Raw genomic sequence first — 20,602 nt, forward strand, 5'->3', positions numbered from 1 at the left:
TTTATTTCAGACCATTGTGTATTCCTCAAACTTGATTTGGCAGAGTCCAAAACAGAGGGGCAGTAATACCTCATAAACACGTGAAAATAACTGAAAAGCTCAGTGCTGTTATCATTAGCACCTGCATTACCACTACCAACTCAGTGTCTAGAGGCAGCACATTAGATACTCAACTCCCGACAGCAACTTGGATCCTTTGTGTGCAAAGCCAGTACCCATCTACTGGCAGTTAAGCTTGCTGCTATTTCTTATATCTTGAAAAAGTTTTCATGAAGTATTTTTCCAATATACAATTTAGATTTAAAAACCAAAAATAATCAGTGTTTAAATCAGTGTTTAAAAATCACTGTGTTTCAAACATCTCTAAGCGCAAAGACGGCATTCTGCACTCACACCTGGTCAGCCCCAGGATCTGTAAGCACAAAATGCAGTACAGTCTGTTCCTGTCATAAATGCTATACCAGCAACCTATACCTGCTACAGGCAACATAGAGGAGAAGGAGCTCATTGGGACAGTGGACTTTGTCTCAGTGTGGCTGTGCAGCTCTAGGCTATGTCTGTGCCCTTTCTGCACTGTTTTTTTGCCAAGACTGACCACAGGACCATGATGTTTTCAATCCTAGTGCCAGGGAGCAAATGCAGAGGTCTGGGCATGACCTGCTGCTGTGCCCATCCCTCCAGGCTTAGGCAGATGCCACACTTTTATGGTAGGAGACAGCCCTCTCACGTACAGTGCCAGGAGGATTGTGAGAGCTTGAGCTGCTTAGATCAATGAGCTTTGCATCGACTACAGCAGAGACCAGAAGCCCAGGTAGATTGGGAATGGATTCAAGGAGCACCCACACAGTTCTACGCTAATCACTGTATCTTATGAGCTGTAAACACATTGTAAATCCAAAAGTAAATACATATATTTCTTAGAAATATATACCTAAGTGCATATTACAGAGTCTAATAACCCAGGTACAACAGAGGTTACCATGTAAATAACAAGAATGGTTAACTAATAACATTAACTTTGATGAAATAAATTAAAAGGGATATTTAAGAAAGAATAAACCATGTCTTTAATATTCAGTTTTACCATAGCACAAGCAATTAATTCTACAGAATACTTACAAAATATATAGTGTAATTTTGATAAACTTTATTTTGTAACACATTAATTTAGATTAGGGATACTTGACAGTGCAGATTTTGCACTTGGTCTATAAAATGCCTTTATTCAGACATTGATTTGATGTTTAAACCACTGCTTCTGTATTTAGTGACCTTTCACTTTGGGACTCTTTCATTCTGATCTAGTCTTTTAATTAAACCAACTACTATAATTCCTATGGAAATTAGCTTTTATTTTATTTTTTCCAGCTACCAAAGCATTTCAGTAGGACTTTTCTGATACAAAGTACACAAATTGGATTTTATTTCTGCTTGAGATATAATTAAAAACTCATTTGATTACTATATATCTGGCCCTGTTTTAATTATTAAACTCCAGTAATCAATTTTCTTTTATGAAGCTTCTGGGAAATTATCTCAAAAGCAACACATTTCTCTCCCTTCTGGCAGGCTCTCGACCATTTACTGAATTACATTCATAGCACCTGTTCCTGATCTGGATTAAACCACCAATTTATTCCCAAAGCTATTTAAGTTTATTTGGCTGTAGCCTAGTCAGGGTTTCTACCTCCTGGCTGCACTTTTTACTTTCCATTTTATTGCATGAAAACCCCTTGATGTACTGCTCCTCCATGCCGCTATTTTTGATGCATGCCTCTTACAAACAGCTTTGCTAGTGATCTGTCTAATTTGGTATCCAGCTTCTTAACGCTCAATTTATTATCTGCCTCTTTTAGTAGGAAGAGGCTTGGTCTTCAACAGCTGCCTGACACGGGATACCACCACATAAACTCATAGCTCCAGAAACGCCCTTTTTCCTCTCCCTCCTTAGTGCAGCACACGGGCTGTGAGCCGGCGGGCAGCCACAGCCAGGCATGAGGCTGGGTGGGTGGTGGTGGCAAGGGAACCCCTGCCTGGGGGAGTTCCCATCTCTGCGCCTGGGACCTCGACGCCCACTTGCAGTCCTGCTGCTGCAACGCAGCTGCCTTGCTACACAGCAATAGGTACAGGATTGGTGACCCTTCCCGTTTTATCCCCTTTGCTGTAAAAGCTGTTCTTAATCGCAGAGTGATAAAGCATGCTGGAAGAGCGGTCATGCTGGCAACTGTGTGCTCCGGCGTTAGGAAAAGCCAGACAGGTTTGCAGTTCCCTTCTGCATCCATGTATTACCTCAGATGCGTGACTAAGCTGTTTCTCAGAAAGTTACTGTATAGCACTTTTTCTTACCACCTTCAATATTTTAGGTATCTTTGTGACTACGTGCTGCTCTGCCCACAGCATACTTTAACAAAGTATAGCTCCTCTTACATATAAGCTCCTCCAGTACAATAAAAGGTTAAAGGCACTTCAGCAGTACATTGTGTGCATGGGAGAGGTGCAGAGCTGCCTGAAGGAATAGCCCCAAAGGGGGAGAGCATGAGATACTCAGAGGAAGCTATTTATGGGAGAAGGGAGGGAGGGAACAGAGAGTGTTTTTCCTTGGGTATAGAGATGTCTTTCTTAGGTATATTTTGCGAGATAAAGCATAGAAAATGCAGAAATAGTAGAAGTAGCAACAAACCTCTTTGGGGAGAGGGTGATGGGTAGCAGTGGAGGCATTTGTTGGTGGATCTACCTCCTGGGTTAAAGGGTAGTGGTGGGGGAGAGGACTTCATCTGCTATATCACCTTCATCTCTGGGAAAGGATGTTATCTGAAGCAGCCAAGATGCAGCACAGATGTGGCCAGAGTCCAAACTATTGCTAAAGCAAATACAACGTTTTGTTGTATTCTAAGACTAATACCCAATCCATTTAAAGAGGAGCAGGGTATGCCCTAACTTACAAACACCACAGGACCTCCAGAGTATATACTTTTCTTCCCCCCCCCCCCCCCCCCGGGAGATTCTCATCCAAATATTGACCAATTCTGACCTTGCTTAACTTACGAGCTTTGACAAGCTCACGGAAGTATGGTTGTGGGTCTAATATTTGTAAAGTGAGTTTATGGAATAAGGCCATATAAATTCATTTTTATGACTGAGCACATATCAAAAAGTTATAGGTCTCAGTGTTCACTCTACTTTGGAACCCAGTGGTTTCTAATGAATCACTTTTATTATGTAGGCAGTTTCTGAGTTGGAAGGGAGGACTAGTGACCGAGAAGCCATAGGGATAAATTCAGACCTGGTGTAAGCATATGAAGCATTGCTGAAGTCAAGAGAGTCGTGACCAGTTACAGCAAAGCTGAATTGGACTCCTGAGTTTTGCTGAAGTGGCTTTCACGTGAGAATACATAGGCCAAAGGTGAGCCATCCATCTGAAAGTCCTTGAACTTCAGATTAGTTCAGATAAAAGGGAACCTGTACTGCAGTCATCCACAGATTTGATCTTCATAATACAAATACTTGATGGAAGTTGTTTTGAAAAACCAAAAGTATTTCTGTATATATGCCCATGTACTAAAAACAAAAAGACTGCTAAAATTCTACCTTCTATAGGTAGAATACAGAAGATAAAGCGATACAGAGAAGATACAGGGATTAACTTCTATGAACTTTTGACTGGGTGCGTATATGAATTAATTATTTGCCCTACTGATTCAGGGGCATATTTAATCATTATGTTCCAGAAAAAATTACTGTATTTGGGAGGATGCTGAGTTCATGGGAAAAAAAAAATTACTACAATCTCCTTATAGTTGAAGGAGACTTTGTTTATTCCTTCTAGGACTTACTGAGGAGGAGTCCAGATCGTGAAATACATAATGCATCAGTGCATTACTTTTGCATTTCTGCCAGGGAATTTTTTTCTGATGCCTAAAAATGTAATTAGATGAAATGAATATACTGCTAACTTCCCCAATAGAAAATAGGGTTTTCTTTTATCTTCTCTATAGAAATTGATAGCAGTGTGGAAGGAAGCTAATTGTGACTGGAAAGGGATCTAATACATGCACAAGTGTTCAGCTCTTCTACTATGAATTAGCGTTATGTTTCTTTCTGGTGATGGTACACTAGCAAGCATAATGCTGCACTCCTTTGTAAGTAAACATGCATACTATAGAGGGATGTATATATCTTACATATCTTATAACGTAAGATTCTCCACTGGTAAAATGTGCCAGGTACTTCAGGGAGGAAAATATGTACAGAGCTCCTGGTAGCCAAATGTGCTCTGACCAATATCAAGCATGCTATGCTGTCAAAGGGAAAGAGTAATACTGAAGGACTGGGTACCTACTGAAGTAGCTCAACTGATGTGTTGCTATAGTTGCAAATGATTCATCTGTTGATAATAATTTCATGAAACCGAGGGTTTGCTCAGAAGAGGAAGAGTTATTATTTCATAAACAACTTCTTATTTTGCTCTGCTGTTTATGGTTTTGATTCTACGTCTGAAGCATGCAAGAGACAGAATGTTTCTAACTCTTTTCCTTTCAACATTTTAAGCAAGCAGCAGATCAATGTCTTCTGCCTTGCTATTAAATGGATTTTGAAAAACTCTTCAAACCATATCAGTCTCATATCCTTATTTAGTTCTTTGAATTTGCCCTCAGCTGGGAATTCTGCAGGCAACTGTGATTCTGTTGTGTTAAACACTTACTTGAAGCGTTTCATCCATCATCATTTCTAGTCCTTTTCTGATGCAATGTAGTTTGTGCTTTGTCTTTCTTGAAAACTGAATGGCTGTTAAATTATCCATTTATCTTCTTTCAGATTTGCTGTACAATTTGAGTTCCCTCTATTGGCTGTCTCTTCTACCTTATCTGCCAACTTTTCAATCTACTTCCTCAGATCTTTATAGACATTTCCATACACGACTGCATGTCCTTCGCAACACATTGGGCAGATAATTCTAAATAAGACAGCAATAGAAATTGTAGTATTATGAATTATTCACTTTTTCTCACAGATCAGGCTGAAAGCCTTTAGTGAAGCTAAGCTAGTGAAGCTAAGCTTCAATAAAGGCAACAGCAAATGTTGGTTTTCCTATCTTCTCCCAAATATCTTTGTTGATGACCTGCCCTTTCAGTTGAGACCTTTTTGGCATAAAATGACTGTCTCAGAAGTAAGTTGAAGTACTCTTGTTTGAAGGGAAAAAGTACTTTTTTTTGCTGTGTCTTCTTCTAAGCATTTTGGGAAAACTTGTAAATTCCTAAAATTGTTGATAGAAATACAATGTTTCATCAATAATCCCACCAAATTACAAAAATCCTAGTAAAAATAATGTTCTGTTAATTTCCAAAAGCAAAATGAATTCCTCCCTGCTCTCAGGAAACAAGAAAAGAGGATCAGGATCTTTGTGTCCACTGTAAAAAGATGTTCGTGATACCCATAGACACAAAAATCCTTGCTCTGAAACCACCAAAACTATGCCTTTCCATATTACACTGTGAAACAGTGACTGACTTAGAAGGGAATTGCAAATAAAAGCATTCTTTCTTCTTTTCCTGGTTTTTCTTTCTTGTATAGCTCTTCTTCACCTTTTCTCTCTATTGGTACAAAAGTAGCAGAAAAAACAGACTCTTAGGTTAAGGGCATGAGGTAAGAAAAAAAGTTTGTTGACACATTGTGTTACTGGAAGTTGTAATACAGTCATAGTATCTGAGTTTTCTGAAAGTTCAAGAGAATTCATTCTGGGTGGCCTCGTTTAGGTTCATCATTAGTAGACAAGCAACAAGGCAACTAAAGTGCTGAACCTAGTTGAGTTCCTATTTCAAGGCTACAGAAAGATCCTTCTGCAGTGCCAAAATCTCCTTTCTCTTTGACAAACCCTTATTCCTAACATAATCCTTAACTACCAACTCCCCCCAGCACTGGCATTTGGCCTGATTAAGTTTCCTCTGAAGCAAATTTCTTACAAACACAGCAGAATATGTTGCACCTGCTCTTCCTTGGATAATATTACCCCCTGGATTTCAACACAAAGTGAGACTAATTTGATCTGCCAATGTCTGTGCAGCCTCAGTCCATGGTGTATCACATACTGCATCCTGAGCCTATCTGCCTTACTAATCCTTGTCAGCCAGGCAGTCCCAGGAAGCATAGATGCATTATCTCTCACTCTCTGTGTCCAAATCAAATGTCAGAAATAAGCCCTGCCAAAAGTGTGCATCTTTATGGTATTCTTTAGGATCTATTGAAAGTTATCCTCCTCTTCCCTCGACATGCAACAAAGGAAAAGCTGATTTCAATGAGAATCACACAGAGCTGATCAAAGTGCTTCCTGTGAACACAGTTTTTCCAATAGCTTAGTCCTGTTCCCCCCCCCCCCCCCATTTTTTTTTGGTTAAGACACTTCTCAACAACTTGTGAACATATTTCAGGGAATGTCTATATATTGCTCACAGTGAACAGCTCACTACTTAGTGCTATCTCTGTCCCCTGACTAGTTGCAAACTTAAAACAGAACAGCAGTGCTCTGACTTTTGTACCAACAACCCCGGGTATGGGTGAATGGTGGGTACAGCAAGCCATTTCCAAAACGTTCATATAGATTAACTCTTCCCCATTAAATAATTTTAAAAGTTTTTCAGTTCTGACTGTACAGAGAGGACAGAAACATCTGAAGGAAGAAGTCATTGTTTTGGCTGCATCCAGTGACTCTTGGCTGAGCAAGGACTAAGCCATCCCATACAGTCCATTCTGGACAAGCAGGACTTCTAGAGGAGTGGTCCAAACCCTGAATTTCTTATCAATATTTCCTTATGCAAAATTGTAATTGAAGGAATGAGGGAAAGGGATAGAAGTGGTAACTGAGGAAGGGCTGCATCAGGACATAGCAGCATAAGCATGATTCTTAAAGCATACCTTTTCCTCCTTCTCTGCAAAGGAATATTAAATGGTTAATCTCCTGCCTTATAATTGTAACTAGAGTATACACTTTTGGCAAAAAATCACCGTGTGTGCATATGCACTTCCAATTCAGCTGTCAGAATCAACTCTTGAACCAGAGAAGTTAAAGCATAGAGGTAGCCGTGAGTTTTGGAGATTTCTGTGTATTTTTCTATGCTTTGTAGAGGCTCTACCATTTATGATACCCTGTGCATTTAATGTATGGTTACAAGCAGAATAGATGCTTTGCAGCTACATCATCATACTCTAAAGACAGATTTAATTACAAGGCCAGACGTTATCTTCTGTAGGAAGACAGGCATATCAGAGCTCTTGGAGTTGCAGAGTGATTAGATTTCTTTATAAGTACATCAAACAATGTGATAAAGAAGGACTCTGTCCCTCCACATTCCGTTCAAAACATTTAAAGTACTTGCTAGGCTAAACATAAATGTTTCTACTCTTTCCAGATTCCCCCTAGAATATTGGATGCAGTAATGCAAATTCACTTCTGTAGATACTATTATATGTTTAAAGCTCTCAATACCCAAGAAAATCTTGAATAGCACTAAAAATAGCACTAAAATGGAGCAGTTCAATGGAGCACCAAGGTAGAGGTGAGCAGGGCAATCTCAGGCACGCATAAGTTGTAAAAGCTGTGAGCTTCTTTATCTTCCACAAAGACATCTCCCTTAAATTTAAATCGCTGCTGTCATTGTCACTGACTACCTGACTATGTATTTATCTGCCCAGAAGCAGAGTGCATGGCCTTTGGCCCTGCTATTCATAGTGTTACTGTCTCTGCCTAACAATGCTGTGAACAGAGCTGGGCTTCTGTTAGCATCTTTTGTTTGATGTGAATCGCTGAAGCTTTGATGTTGTTTGAGAGAAAAATAATGATTAAAAAGAATAAGATCTTCACTCTCCCACTCTGTCTGCTCCCCACAGAGAAATCTAATCTGAGTTGGGAAAAATCTGTGACTGATCCTGTCTTAGGTACACACAAACCACAGAGTCCAGGAGAGAAATCTGTTAGTGTTGAAACTCTTAGCATGTCTTTACTGGAGGGTCAGAGAGGTAATTTGTCTCAATGATCAAAATTCTGTTTCCTGTTACATGAACATGTATGTCCAAATAGGTACAAAATACTCTCTCTGTGTGGTGAACACAGCTGTCAGCGTAGCCACAGTGCTTTATTTCCAGTGGGATGTCTTAGATTTTCTGCTTTAGTTGCATGTACTCCCCTTTATAGAATATTCTACCAAAAAAGGGGATGATTCCTTCACACTGAAGCTTCATTAGTAGATTTGAAATGCTCTACAGTTCCAAAAAAATGCATTTTTCCTTATAAATTATTATTCTAATAACCTTGTTTCTCATCTCTACTGATGAACTCTTTTCTTGCTGGCATTTTTGAATGAAGAGCCAATATGATGCAGTAAAGTGTAACTAAAGCCCCTAAAATCAGAGCTTCAGAGTAACTGGATGGCTGTTCTGCTACTCAAGGCAAAAACTCCACTGTCACATAAAAATACTCTGATCAGTGATCACTACAGTAACAAAAAAGTAAATTCAATAAAATTATAATGTCCCAAGTGTAATAAAAAGCAATGAACAAAAAATTGGGAAGCTTTTATCTTCACAAACCTTTGATCCACAGTGTGAAGGAAACAGATTTGATTACTAAGGTATTTTGAAATTGGAGGTGGCTTGATTCCCACATTGAGCAGCAGATGTGGTAGAGAGCAAGGGAGCAGAGCCATGGCTTACCTGGTGCCAAGAGCAGAGTCAGGCTTACAGAGCAAACACAAAAAGGTTTTGGATTTAGACACTTGGATATGGGAAATCTAGCTGTGTATAATTCCTGATTTTTTTTTTAATATCCCCAGGTATCATTCCGTATCTATATTTAGCTTCAAGCTCCATGTTAGCTTATGATATAGCACATTTTGTATATCTTTGACCTTCTTTCTTCTGGGTCAGATGGGCATTCCAAGGGGCAAACAGGATTACTAATGGAAGGTGCACAGATCTTGAGGATTTGCTAGTCACTTGTAAACCTCCTCACAAAAAGGGACCAAACTCAGAAAACCGTTCTAGCCAGCTAAGCAGAGGGATGTGATACACATCCCCCAATAAAGATGACTTCATTATCCTTTACTTGGGAGAAGAACTGCACCTTAGAGTGGGTTTTCTTGAGCTACCTTAAGGAATTGCAGAGAGCAGAGCAGATGCATAAGGACGAAGTAGGGCCAAATCTCCCCAGAAGACTGATCAAGTCCCAAAGAATGTTTCAGAATGGAAAAAAAAATAAGGCTAGGAAGGCCATAACTCTCTAAAATGCTCTGCAAAGTTTATATACTGTTTTAAATATGAAACATTCCTCGTGGGCACTCTGGTACATAGCCTTGCTCATAAGCTTCGACTGTGGAGAAGATATGGTTTGCTATAGTACTGTCAGTGGCACTGGGGTGGTGTCAGACCACTCCTGGAAGTTTGGGCTGTGAAGCTCCTTCTGCATTGTATACTTCAGACGTCCGCAGCTGCCAGGAATAGCCTACTCTTGGGAACTACTTTGAGCAAAGAAAATTTCAGGGCGCTCTGCTGATCTCCTGTCTGACTTTAATGGGAGTTGCCAGCAGTTGCTGGGACCATCTCTACTGTGTGGGTGTCAGATAAAACAGCACAGCATTAGGTCCTGCTGTAGCAACTGCATTGGTATGGACGCGTGCGTTCCCTACAGAGGGCTTCAGGGCTCTGGATGCTAGGATCTGCCCACACAGATTCAGGAATTCTAATCACTAGCATGGAAAAAATTACATGCAAAAGCCTTGATTTTGTTCTCTATGGTTTAATGTTGTAATTTTGGTATCACAATGAGTGTCAAGTGTTTATGTCAAACATACGGTTTTTATAAGCACTATGCTAGTGAGCTATATAAGTACCGCTAAGATTTTACTAATTTGTCAGCTGCCACTCTGCCTCTTTATGTTGCATTTGTAATGGTGTAACCCATTCTATCCCCACATGCAGTCCCTACAATGTATTAGAATGGCTAGAATTTTAAAGAATGTATTTGGAAAGAAAAAAAAAGAAATGTAGGACTTGGCCATAGTTGTAGTGTTCAGCCAGCCCTAAACGGAGGATTTACAATGCCTGAATACACTGCTGATGTGATATGTGTATTAAGGTTTGATTAAGCTGGATATGAAAATTAAAACTTGGCTTCACATTGAGGAGAGAATCTCCCGCAGTGTGATACTATGACATCAAGTTTTCTGTTTACCCCTAAGGCTGGTGCTGCAATGACTTCCAGGTTTGATGGTGTCTCTCTTTTAAATTGTTGAGCAGCAGGCTAATAGCTGCACAGCATGATGCAAAGACAGCAGAAAGCAGGGAAATCAGATGTGAATATATTCCCCAGAGATCTCCTGCTAAGATGGAGCTAACTAACCAGAGCTTTAGTGTTCAGATGTAGTCTTCTCATACAGAGGATGGTATGATTATCAGCTCTTCCTGCTTTATTGTACATTTTTGGATTACAGATGCTATTACAAATCATGAATTCTGGTATAATATGCATTCTAGTGTAATATGAACTATTACATTGAAAGGAACATTATTTTTAAAGAGTTTTCATCCAAGGTGAGTTCCCCCCCACCCCATATTGTCCAAAATTATCTTGGTATTTAAAAAAATAGAGGTTTATTTTCTTCTTCTGTGCTTGCTTTGCCTTAATTGTTCGAAAGCCATAGATTTAGTTTATTTCATCATGACAAAGACTGATCTAAGAAAGGGACAGGATTTGCTGTCAAAGCAGTAGCCCACCTTGCTGTTTACACAAGCGCATGCTGTCTACATTGCACAACAGGAGTTGCCCTTGCTGCTGGGCAGTCACTTCATTATTGCCACAGTGGCAGCCTCAGATGCGACAAGGTATAGAGGGCAGGGGAAGCACATCATCCTTCTAACCCCGTTTGCTATTGATGACATATCTGGTCTGTAAAATTAAAAGGAACTGCTAATCCATTATTGTGCGTGTGTAGGGAAGCTACATTCAGGCAGAAGCTCAACAGTTTAATGTTAACATGGCAGCTGGTACCTGCTTCCCAGCTCTTGGCTTTGTGTGATCACTGACTCATTCATTGCTCGGAGATGTGAGGCAGTTTGGGGTGCAGTGGTAACAGGGAGAACTTACTGCATTTCCCCAAAAATGCCTAGTGAGAACATCCCCATGTTTTCTCAGGTATCAATGGCCAAACTGGCAGCCTTTAATGGCATAAGGCAGTCTGTATGGTTTCAGTGAGTAGGAGGAAAACTGGCTGACAGTTATTGATGGTTACGTTTCTATAGTGTTATTTTCCATTTATCATCCTGCTCGTGTAGCTCTGCTTTCTATACACAGAAGAGAGAAAAAGTTAAAATGGTGAAGCTTATGTTACACAAGTCAAATTCTGAAGCTGGTTTAATCCAAAAAGAGAGAAGCATTATTCTGGTCATCTATAGCCCTAATAGAGTAGTACTTGAGAGCTTATACACCTTGTACCAAGCACCCACGCAGTCTGTGTAGGAGCACGATTAAAAGAGTAAACTCCAAGTTAAACAGCACACAGGTTAAACCACAAATCATTTGTCACTGACCTTAAAGGCTTGGCCTAGAGTGCCCCTTAACAGTTTGCAAAGGAGCCGGAAGGGAGTGCAAAGGCTCAGCCTTGAGCTTCCCTTTGGGTCACAGATATTCGGACAGGTCTGACAGCAGTACCTAATGAGGCCATCCCTCTGGCACCTTTCTGCAGAGCACTCCACACCTTGCCTTGGTGAGAATCAGTTTGTCTCAAACATAATGAAATAAACAGTTGCCCTACCAGCTTTTATAACTTAGAGAGGAATTATGTTTATAGATATTACCACCTTCAGGGAATCTGAAGATTTCTGCATAGAATTCAGACTTTTGGTAAAGTCGAAGGAAGATAAGAGTTCAAATAGCCTTCAAGGCTGCACTGTAAGCTAACTCTTTCTCCCTAGAGAGACAAGAACAATCTTCTCTGGACTCTACAGGAGCAGTAAGTAAAAATTACCTCATATAATGGCATGCAGATGCTATCAATCCACTCGAGCTGCAACCTGGGTAGTTCATCTTTCCTGTTCCGATCAAAAATGGCCTGAATTGAGAAGGGAACAAAACTGTCATGCTTTATTACACTGGAGTATTTTACAGACACATCATCCAGCACTTTGGAGCTATGATCAAATTCTCACAACCAGAACACTCTGTAAACCGTAATCAATCTTTGCAGCAGTCTCCCTACTGCTTTGTCTGGCATGAAAAATAAACTGTTTATTTTCAATTCTGTTTTGAAATTTGTAGGCTGAATGTATTTGAGTTTTATAATTCTGTGATGTAAAATAAATGCTCCACAGTTGGAGTTGAGCTGGTAAGAAACCTCCTGCAGAAATGTAAAGTAGATACCTTTGAGTAGAAATTTCTCTTTTCTCACGTAGGGTTTTCCAGCTGAGCAAAATGAACAGTGGTAGATCTGGGCTGGCTCCCTCCCTCCCAGTTACAGACCCTTTCTGCAGAACCAGCCATGTCTGTGAATCCAAAGGATGGGGAATCAACAGATCCGTTTTGGGAGCAGTTATCAGTTTGTTCCTCTGGAAACAGCCTAATTCACTGCTTGCAGCAGTCCCCCAGTGAGGAAATTATAGAGGTCAAAGCTGATGTTTAAGAGGCTCAATTATTGGCTGAAAGGAGATGGAAGAAACTGAGTTCTGAAAAGTCTGAACGTGAGTTGAGTTTCCTCCATACCCTGCCTGAGATTACTTGGGTCCATCAGCTTTCCATCTACAGGATTTTAATCCTCCTTCTTGTGGCCCATCCATACCATTCACCAAATGCCTTTTTTTACTCTCTGAATATGCCAAATTTAAAATCTTTCTGTCTTTTTCTGTGGAAAGTCTGTTCTTATTCTGGGGCCATCTCCTCAAGGTTGATGTCTCCTGAGAAAACTTACTTTCCTTCTGTACCTTTGAGAAACTCCAGACTATACATATTACATTACATTAAATGTCTGGTTGAATTCTTCTAGTTGTAGCCTGTTCTTTCTGACATAAACAGGTATCACACAGTGTATCTAAATAAGACCAGGAGGTCTTATTGACTCTGTGGAAGGACTCTGTGAACTGAAATGAGAATCTTGGGTTTAATTTTGGAGAATTCTGTATTTCCTATTAAAATAATTTTGAAAAATCCTGTCATTTTCAGATCGTTATAAGCACAACGCAAGAAAAAAATCCTTGAGTTGTAAGATAAGAAAATATCACATTATCTTCCTGACTAACAACTCTCTTATCTAACTAGCAGCCATACCTATCTAGGTGGCTTGTCATAGTGATATGTCATGAAATAGATCAGCATTTGATCTTGTTTAAAAATTCCTCATTAATGTGGCAAAACTCTACATGATTTTTACCCTTAGCCATCAATTGTTAGAACTGATGAACTTTGTGATTATTTACTGGCCTTATCTCCCAACATAAAACACTTAATACATCAGTTTACTGGATTCTTTGAAATTGTGAAGGGCCAGAGAGGAAAATCTTCCTTCAAGCTGTATGGCTTCAAAGCATCCTACATGTGGCCCACAAATTACTGTATCCCTTGATGAAGACTGTAGAGCCCAAAGGAAGAGTGAGAGGGCTCCTATGATGGAGGAAATACTGAAGATATTTATAGCAATACAGTCTTCTTTCCCACCTGTCTAGGCTGTTGGATGCAGATTTTCAGAAGACACCAGCCAGAAGAAAGCTCTGGCTTTTGTCTTTCTCTGCACTTCTACCAAGTCTACAGTATGTCCAAAATGTAGATGTAATAACACACCTTAAAATAATTCTTAAGGTTGCTAGACCTGGGCCATTTGCACTGGGATTCATGGCTACTTGAAGACAGTAACATTAATGTATGTGTTGAAATAAAATTACTTTTATTATGCTTCATTAGCATGAGAAACACATTTTGCAGATTTTATATACAAGGCAGGAAAGGCATTATATCCATATTATATGGAATGGTACTTGCAGTTATTCAGGCCTAGATTTGGTCTCAAAATTGTGAATACTGTGACTGACTGATTACTCTTCTACTGGACTATAGCTACCATTTTTTCTGAGATGTACACACAGAACTACTATACGGAAGAAATCCATTAATGTCCCAACCTCTGACAGTATACAAAGTGAAAAGCCATTTACTGTATCTGAGCATGGTTTACTACAAACTTTTTAACTTTATTGACTTCATTACATCATCCCAGGCTCATGTGCAAGTATTAGCAAAGTGAGAACAAGTCTGAGCCACTGGAATGGTCTTTTTATTTTTGGAAGCATAAACATATTTGTGAATAGCTTGTAAGTTAAATTCTTTAGAATACTCTCTGTTACCCTTCTCCTGTTGCCTCCAGATAATGGCTTGTCAACATTTTGAGGTATTTAACCTAGATAAGGTTAAATCTTCTCTGAATCGTTCAAATCTTCAGATCGTTCACTGAACGATTCTCAAATAGTTCACTGAAAATCTTTATGAAACTTTTTTTCTTAGTTCCTGTTTGACACTTTATACCCATCTGCCTATATTCCACTCAATGCCAATTTATCCTTTAAATCAGTGTTATATTTAGTTGTATACCTACAGAAATGCTTTTCGGCATTTGATACATCAAACACCACAGATAGACAGCTGCAGCATAAAGTAAATCTGACAATTTTGATTTCTGTAAGTAGCTGGTGATTTTTTATTTGAATATTGTGTATTAAAAACAATACCTGTTGCTTAGAAAATTAACTGACAGAATAACCTTGGGAATAGGTATAGAAAATGGGGAGAAGGGCTGAATGCAAAAGTGACTGAGTTGACTGGAGAGCTTTTATATATGGCTCTAAATGCATGTCCTTATTGGACAGAGCTTTTATTTATTCCAAGATTTTTCTTTACATACAAAATACAGTTAGTTTTTCTGAATTACCCCAATGATATTTTCTTACCTTATTCAAATTAGTAACTATTTCAGAAGTGATAAAAACTTACTGAAGGAGTGAGTTTGAGTTCAGATCTTTCTCTGTCTCCTTGTTCAAAGAACTCACTGGTTACCAGCTCAGCTGCCTAAAACATAAATCATGATAAAGATTAGAGTTCTTGCTACATCATTTTTAGGGTAATGAGTTCTTGCTCAGACCATGACTTCAGCCTGTGCTTAACTGTAAAGAAGTGAATAGCCCCACTTAAATGACTGATGTCAGGCACATGTTCGTATAGTTTTCAGGACTGAGCATACAGGGTGTATAAATAGCCGTAACCACTGATAGGCACACTTATCCCTTTTTGATAGGGAATTGACTGGAGGAATTACATTGCAATGACAAGGTAGCACTCAATGCAGTTATATGCAACTTACTAAAGTATTGAGAACAGAATAGAAAATTACAGCTTCTTGTTGGCATGCACAATTATGTCTGTAAAAATGCTTTGTAAAATGTGCAAGAGCTCTCTGGATATTTACAGACTGTTGCCCTATATAAACAACTTCACTTGTCAAAGAAACTTAATTAACCAATAACCTCTGTTGTCTTAATTTAATGTGAAACCATAAAGGTTTTTTTCCCCACTAGGCTTTACTTTTTTCCCATGACTGTCATCACTATAGGATCTGAATATCTAAATATGAACTCAGATTGTGATTATCGTATTGAATCAAAATTGAGAACTGGTGGGTTGGAAGTTGGAATGAGTCTTTCTGATTTTTGTGAATGAAGATGTTCTATTCAGCAGAGCTTTGTGCTTCGCAGAACACAAGATTTAAAACCAAAATTAGTTATGGAAACAACAGGAATTTTAGGAGGTCAAACAGTGAGCAATCCTGATCTAGTAGCCTTTACATACTGTACTCTTCTCATGTGTGGGGCTTAGAAGGTAGGCACGTGTGACAGTTGAGATGCAAAAAACGGAAACTGATTGTCCTGGTTTCAGCTGGGATAGAGTTAATTTTCTTCCTACTAGTTGGTATAGTGCTGTGTTTTGAATTTTAGTATGAGAATAATGTTGATAACACACCGATGTTTTAGTTGTTTCTAAGTAATGTTTGCACTAGTCAAGGAAAGGACTTTTCAGCTTCCCATGCTCTGCCAGGTGCACAAGAAGCTGGGAGGGGGCACAGCCAGGACAGCTGACCCCAACTGGCCAAAGGGCTATTCCATACCATATGGTGTCATGCTCAGATTAGAAACTGGGGGGAGTTGGCCGGGGGGCAGCAATCACTGCTCGGGGACGGGCTGGGCATCGGTTGGTGGGTGATGAGCAGTTGTATCACTTGTTTTTTCCTGGGTTTTGTTCCTCTCTTGCTCTCTTGTTGTCTTCCTTCTCATTACAGTTTGTTGTTGTTGTTGTTGTTCCAATTATTAAACTGTTCTTATCTCAACCTACGAGTTTTCTTACTTTTGCTCTTTCAATTCTCTCCCCCATCCCACTGGGAGGGAGGGTGAGCGAGCGGCTGTGTGGTACTTAAAGCTCCTAAAAGTTCCTAAAGCTCCTGTCATGCCTCCTTATTGTTTTCAAGTGTTTTCAAGCTAGGAAATTATTTCATAATGCCAAGGCACAAGAGGGTGAACTAAGGAGACAACCTGCACTTCATAAAATCTCAAAATTTCTTGGTCTAGCAACTGCATGGTAGTTAACATTCACAAATCCTAAGCTTGTTATAGTTGAAATAAGGAGTACCAAAATAAATGGGAAGTAGGTGAAGTGATGTTATAAAGTACTCTTAAATCTTGAGCCAGGCTATCACACAGTTTGGAACTTTATAATGTATGTAATCCCAGCGCACTAATAAAATTCTGGATCAATACTCCAGATAGAGGAATAATTTAACAACTCAGCAGCAATTAAGGGGCTGCCAAGTGTATTGTATAAAAATAATCAAGATGCAGTCTCACCCCTGTCTCTCACCGCTATTCTGATACTGTTCTCCTTCCGTCCCTTTCCCTCTTCTTTTGTCTGTTTCTATCTTCTCTTCCTGAATTTTTCCTTCTTACATGTAGCCTTTATTCCCTTTGATTCATAAATTTTAATCCTCCTCCCTCACTTTTCTTGTTTTTTTCCTTTTGGCACAGTTGAGGTCCAACTATTTCCTGTTTTCCCTCTGTGGACTCATTAGCCTCTCTGCTCAACCAGGTAATGTTTCAATCAATCCCAGACTGGATTTTTCAATCTAAAGTAAACCTGTACACTAGGCTGCAGGGGAATTTTCACCTGCAGACCTCAAAAGCGATAAGGATAAAAAGCCAGTTTGCCAGAGACGTCAGCACTAATTCAGCACCATAGCACAAAGATTGACAACATGGAAAACAGACCCTACCTGACATTTTGGCTGTCAAAGAAAATGGAGAAGCTAACTGGGTTAAAGAGGAAAAATGAGGAGGGATTGCACACACTGCAGCTGTGGCTAGGTGGCACTGAAAAGTCTTGTGACTCATTTTCGCACTGCAGGATAGGAGCAACTTCCCTGATTTCCATGCGAGGTGACCATATTCTGGCCTAGTAGAGTAACAGCCTTAGAAGGACTATTGTCGTAGCCTGCTTATAAAAGCAAAAAAGACTCATCTGACAAAACTGCAAGCTGAGATGAAGCCCTCACCACATAAATGCTTTTTTACTGAGTTAACATGCATGTAACTTTCATACTACCACAAAGGAGGGCAAGTCCCTTTCAGCTTCTGCTACTTCCTTGTCCTTCTCCAAGAAATCTGCCTGCTCCTGCCTCACTAGTTCTCTGCTCTACCTTCTCTTTTTCACCCCATCTTTTTAACTATCACTTTGCTGTTAAGCCAATCAAACTCCCTCCAGGTGCTTAGCCACACTCAGCTGCGCTGGTGTATTTCCTATTTACTTCTTGATGCTGTATATTCCTCCAAACTCTACACAGCCTGCCTTCTACTGGCTTGTTCTGGACCTCAGTAAAGGACAGAGAATTATTAGCATGGGTACAGGAAATATTAAGGATGGATGCTGAGTAAGGAAAGATGCCTAGAAGAGGGAAAAATCGTGGTAAAGGACAAGGCATTGGGACAGGTTGCTTTCTCACATTGTAATTGTTGCCAATGCTGGACCCAAGTTTTATGTATATTTCTAAAGAGTCTACTCAGCAGCAGAAGCCTGAATTTTTATTTGTTTGTTTTGAAGTACAGGATGCTAAAAAAGGCTCTATACTACACTTGCAGTTTTTCCCATCAGTGTTGAGAAAACGAACACATTTCTCTTATCATATTTACTGAAGACTTTAAGTTAATCAAAGTTTGCAGATCATCTGCTGGTATTTTTGATTTAGGGAAGATTCTGCCACTGCCAAGGAAAACTTTGGGACAAAACAAGTAAGCGCAGCTACATGTGGCTAACGCTTTTTTTACTCCATCCATTTTTTGATATGGATTTAAAAGGTTAGTAAGAGGAGAGGCTGTAAAGCCAGATCTCTTCAGGTACCTACATGCTGCTCACCAGCATGTGTACATGGAAAGATTATGCAATAAACCATTTCTTGCAGAAACCCCCTGCTATTTTTTTATGGCATTAATACCGCTGTAAATTGATTCCAGTTTTGGTCCCTTGTAAGCCAGGGCCCTGGGAATATTGTCCCGCCAGTCCCGCCTCCTCCCAGCCCTGCTATTAATCATGACTTGCCTGTCTTGAAATCTCCCACGGTTTGGTCACAGCTCCAAGGTCACAGGCTGTCATTAGCATTGATCTGAAAAACAGAAATGAACAATACAAGCTGAATCAACCTTTGTTGGATTTCTAAACAACTCTGCTCTGGATGCATAAATAAATAATACGTATATAAAATGTCAGCCCTGGCACCTTCTTTTCCTCCAGAAAAGAATGACATGTTTGAAATCTCAGCCATCAGCATGGCTTTTACATCACAATTGTGCCTAGGAAGCCTAATGTGTTGCAGGTCATCAGACGATGAATTTTGGTACTGTGCATTGTACACTAGAAAAGAAATGATATTGCAAGGGAGTAACTGCTAATTTTGCAATACTTCTAACACTACTTACATTAATACTTATAATATATAGAAAGCATGTGCTTCACATGATATAAGTAAGGGTATTATTACATAATTACACCTGCAAACTGGATCAATTTATATGCCTATTTGTAAGTGACTGCTGTAGCAAGAGAACCTATAATCACAGGAGGCAGCATCCCAGACACTGTTTAAGCAGTTTCTACTGCTCATCTACAATAAAAATTTAAGATTTACTATGAGCTATACCGTTCCACTGTAGTTTAATACCTAGCTACAACCATGTTTTATATGCATTAGGAGAAAGAAACCATTCAGCTGTAGAAAGCGTTTATGTACAGTACATGATGCAGATAAAAGTCTAAGAAAGTTTAAATGAAGAACAAGGGCACTGAAAATGAAGCGTCAAATATATTGCCTGAATCTAAAATTAGGAATGGGTGAAATGATATGGAAAATAGAAAATGGCCAATATTTTGGTCAAAAGACCAAAAGGAAACAGGATTTTAATGAAATTTCAGATAAAACGAGACGTAATCAGGCATGCATATGCAAATGCACACATTTTATTGTCTCAAAAGCATGGTGTACTCAAACCACCCACAATGTCTGAGGTTTTCAATAGGATGCAAGCTCAGATCATTCGTGAGGACTAGAAGAGTCCTGTGTGTCTGCAAATTCCCAGGTACAGACTAGAAGAGCAGAGAGAAGCATGGCCAGTGAAAAAACAGCTGAGAGGAGGAGGGAACGGAGAAACGGACAAGAATGATCTTTGTGTCCTGAGGCAGAATATTGATGCTTTCTGGAGAAAGAGCAGAAAGGCTGAGTGGTAACTGGTGAGGCTGGGAGAAAGGGAAGAAAACATGACAGAGTGTGAAGGCAGAAATAGGAACGGAGAATGTGAGGTCACACTGATTACATCCCTGCTGTTTGGTAACGTTTAGAAATCATACCATACATGTCATATCATGGATCATATTTTTAAAACAAGCTACCTTCTCTTGTTACTCTAAGTCTTCACTCCATGATATATGAAATTCCTTAAACAAATATGGCTACACTTTGAAATAACCAGAAAGCAACAAATAGTAGTGCTCACCGAAATATTTCTCGGTGGTTTTTTATATTCCAATCATAACCACCTTTACTGACAAGTTCAAAAAACTCGGTCCTTCTCCTGCAACAAAACAGATTATCAGAGAAGCAAACAAGACACTTCCAGGGCAGCACTGCAGTAGAAACACAGTTCTCTGGGTGATACGAAATCATTGCACCTCATGTATTATTGTTAAAGTCGTTACACTGACAGTCCATTTAAGCGAAACATACTAATTTCCGAACATGTTCTATAAATGTCTGTTATCAATGTCAGAGTTGCCTAGTAAAAGCAATATTGTATTTATGGTCTCCGCAGATAAGGAAATAAATGGTACCAAAATGATCAGTCTTCCATGGAAGCATGAAATGTTCAACTACAGCAGTGGACAGACAGAAAATAGAAACACCCCTGAAATATATACACACTTCTCTTTACTTGTCCTTGTAAAATGATTTTTCCTTCTAGATCCTGAAGGGTTTTTCAGAGACGTGAAATT

The 20,602-nt window shown here is 39.5% G+C and overlaps 1 protein-coding gene across 1 annotated transcript in view; it reads right to left on the bottom strand.

Annotated features, from left to right (window-relative positions):
• PDE11A (phosphodiesterase 11A) overlaps positions 1–20,602 on the bottom strand; it is a 138,147-nt gene that overhangs the window by 1,911 nt on the left and 115,634 nt on the right. The window contains exons 16-19 of the mRNA XM_072874404.1: positions 20,107–20,184; positions 18,655–18,722; positions 15,017–15,087; positions 12,012–12,095 (exon numbers count right to left, since the gene is read on the bottom strand). Coding sequence (XP_072730505.1) covers positions 12,012–12,095; positions 15,017–15,087; positions 18,655–18,722; positions 20,107–20,184 — 301 coding nt within the window. The remainder of the gene's footprint in view (positions 1–12,011; positions 12,096–15,016; positions 15,088–18,654; positions 18,723–20,106; positions 20,185–20,602) is intronic.

This window comes from Ciconia boyciana, chromosome 10 (genome assembly GCF_034638445.1).
Source record: "Ciconia boyciana chromosome 10, ASM3463844v1, whole genome shotgun sequence".
NCBI classification, from domain to species: Eukaryota; Metazoa; Chordata; class Aves; order Ciconiiformes; family Ciconiidae; genus Ciconia; species Ciconia boyciana.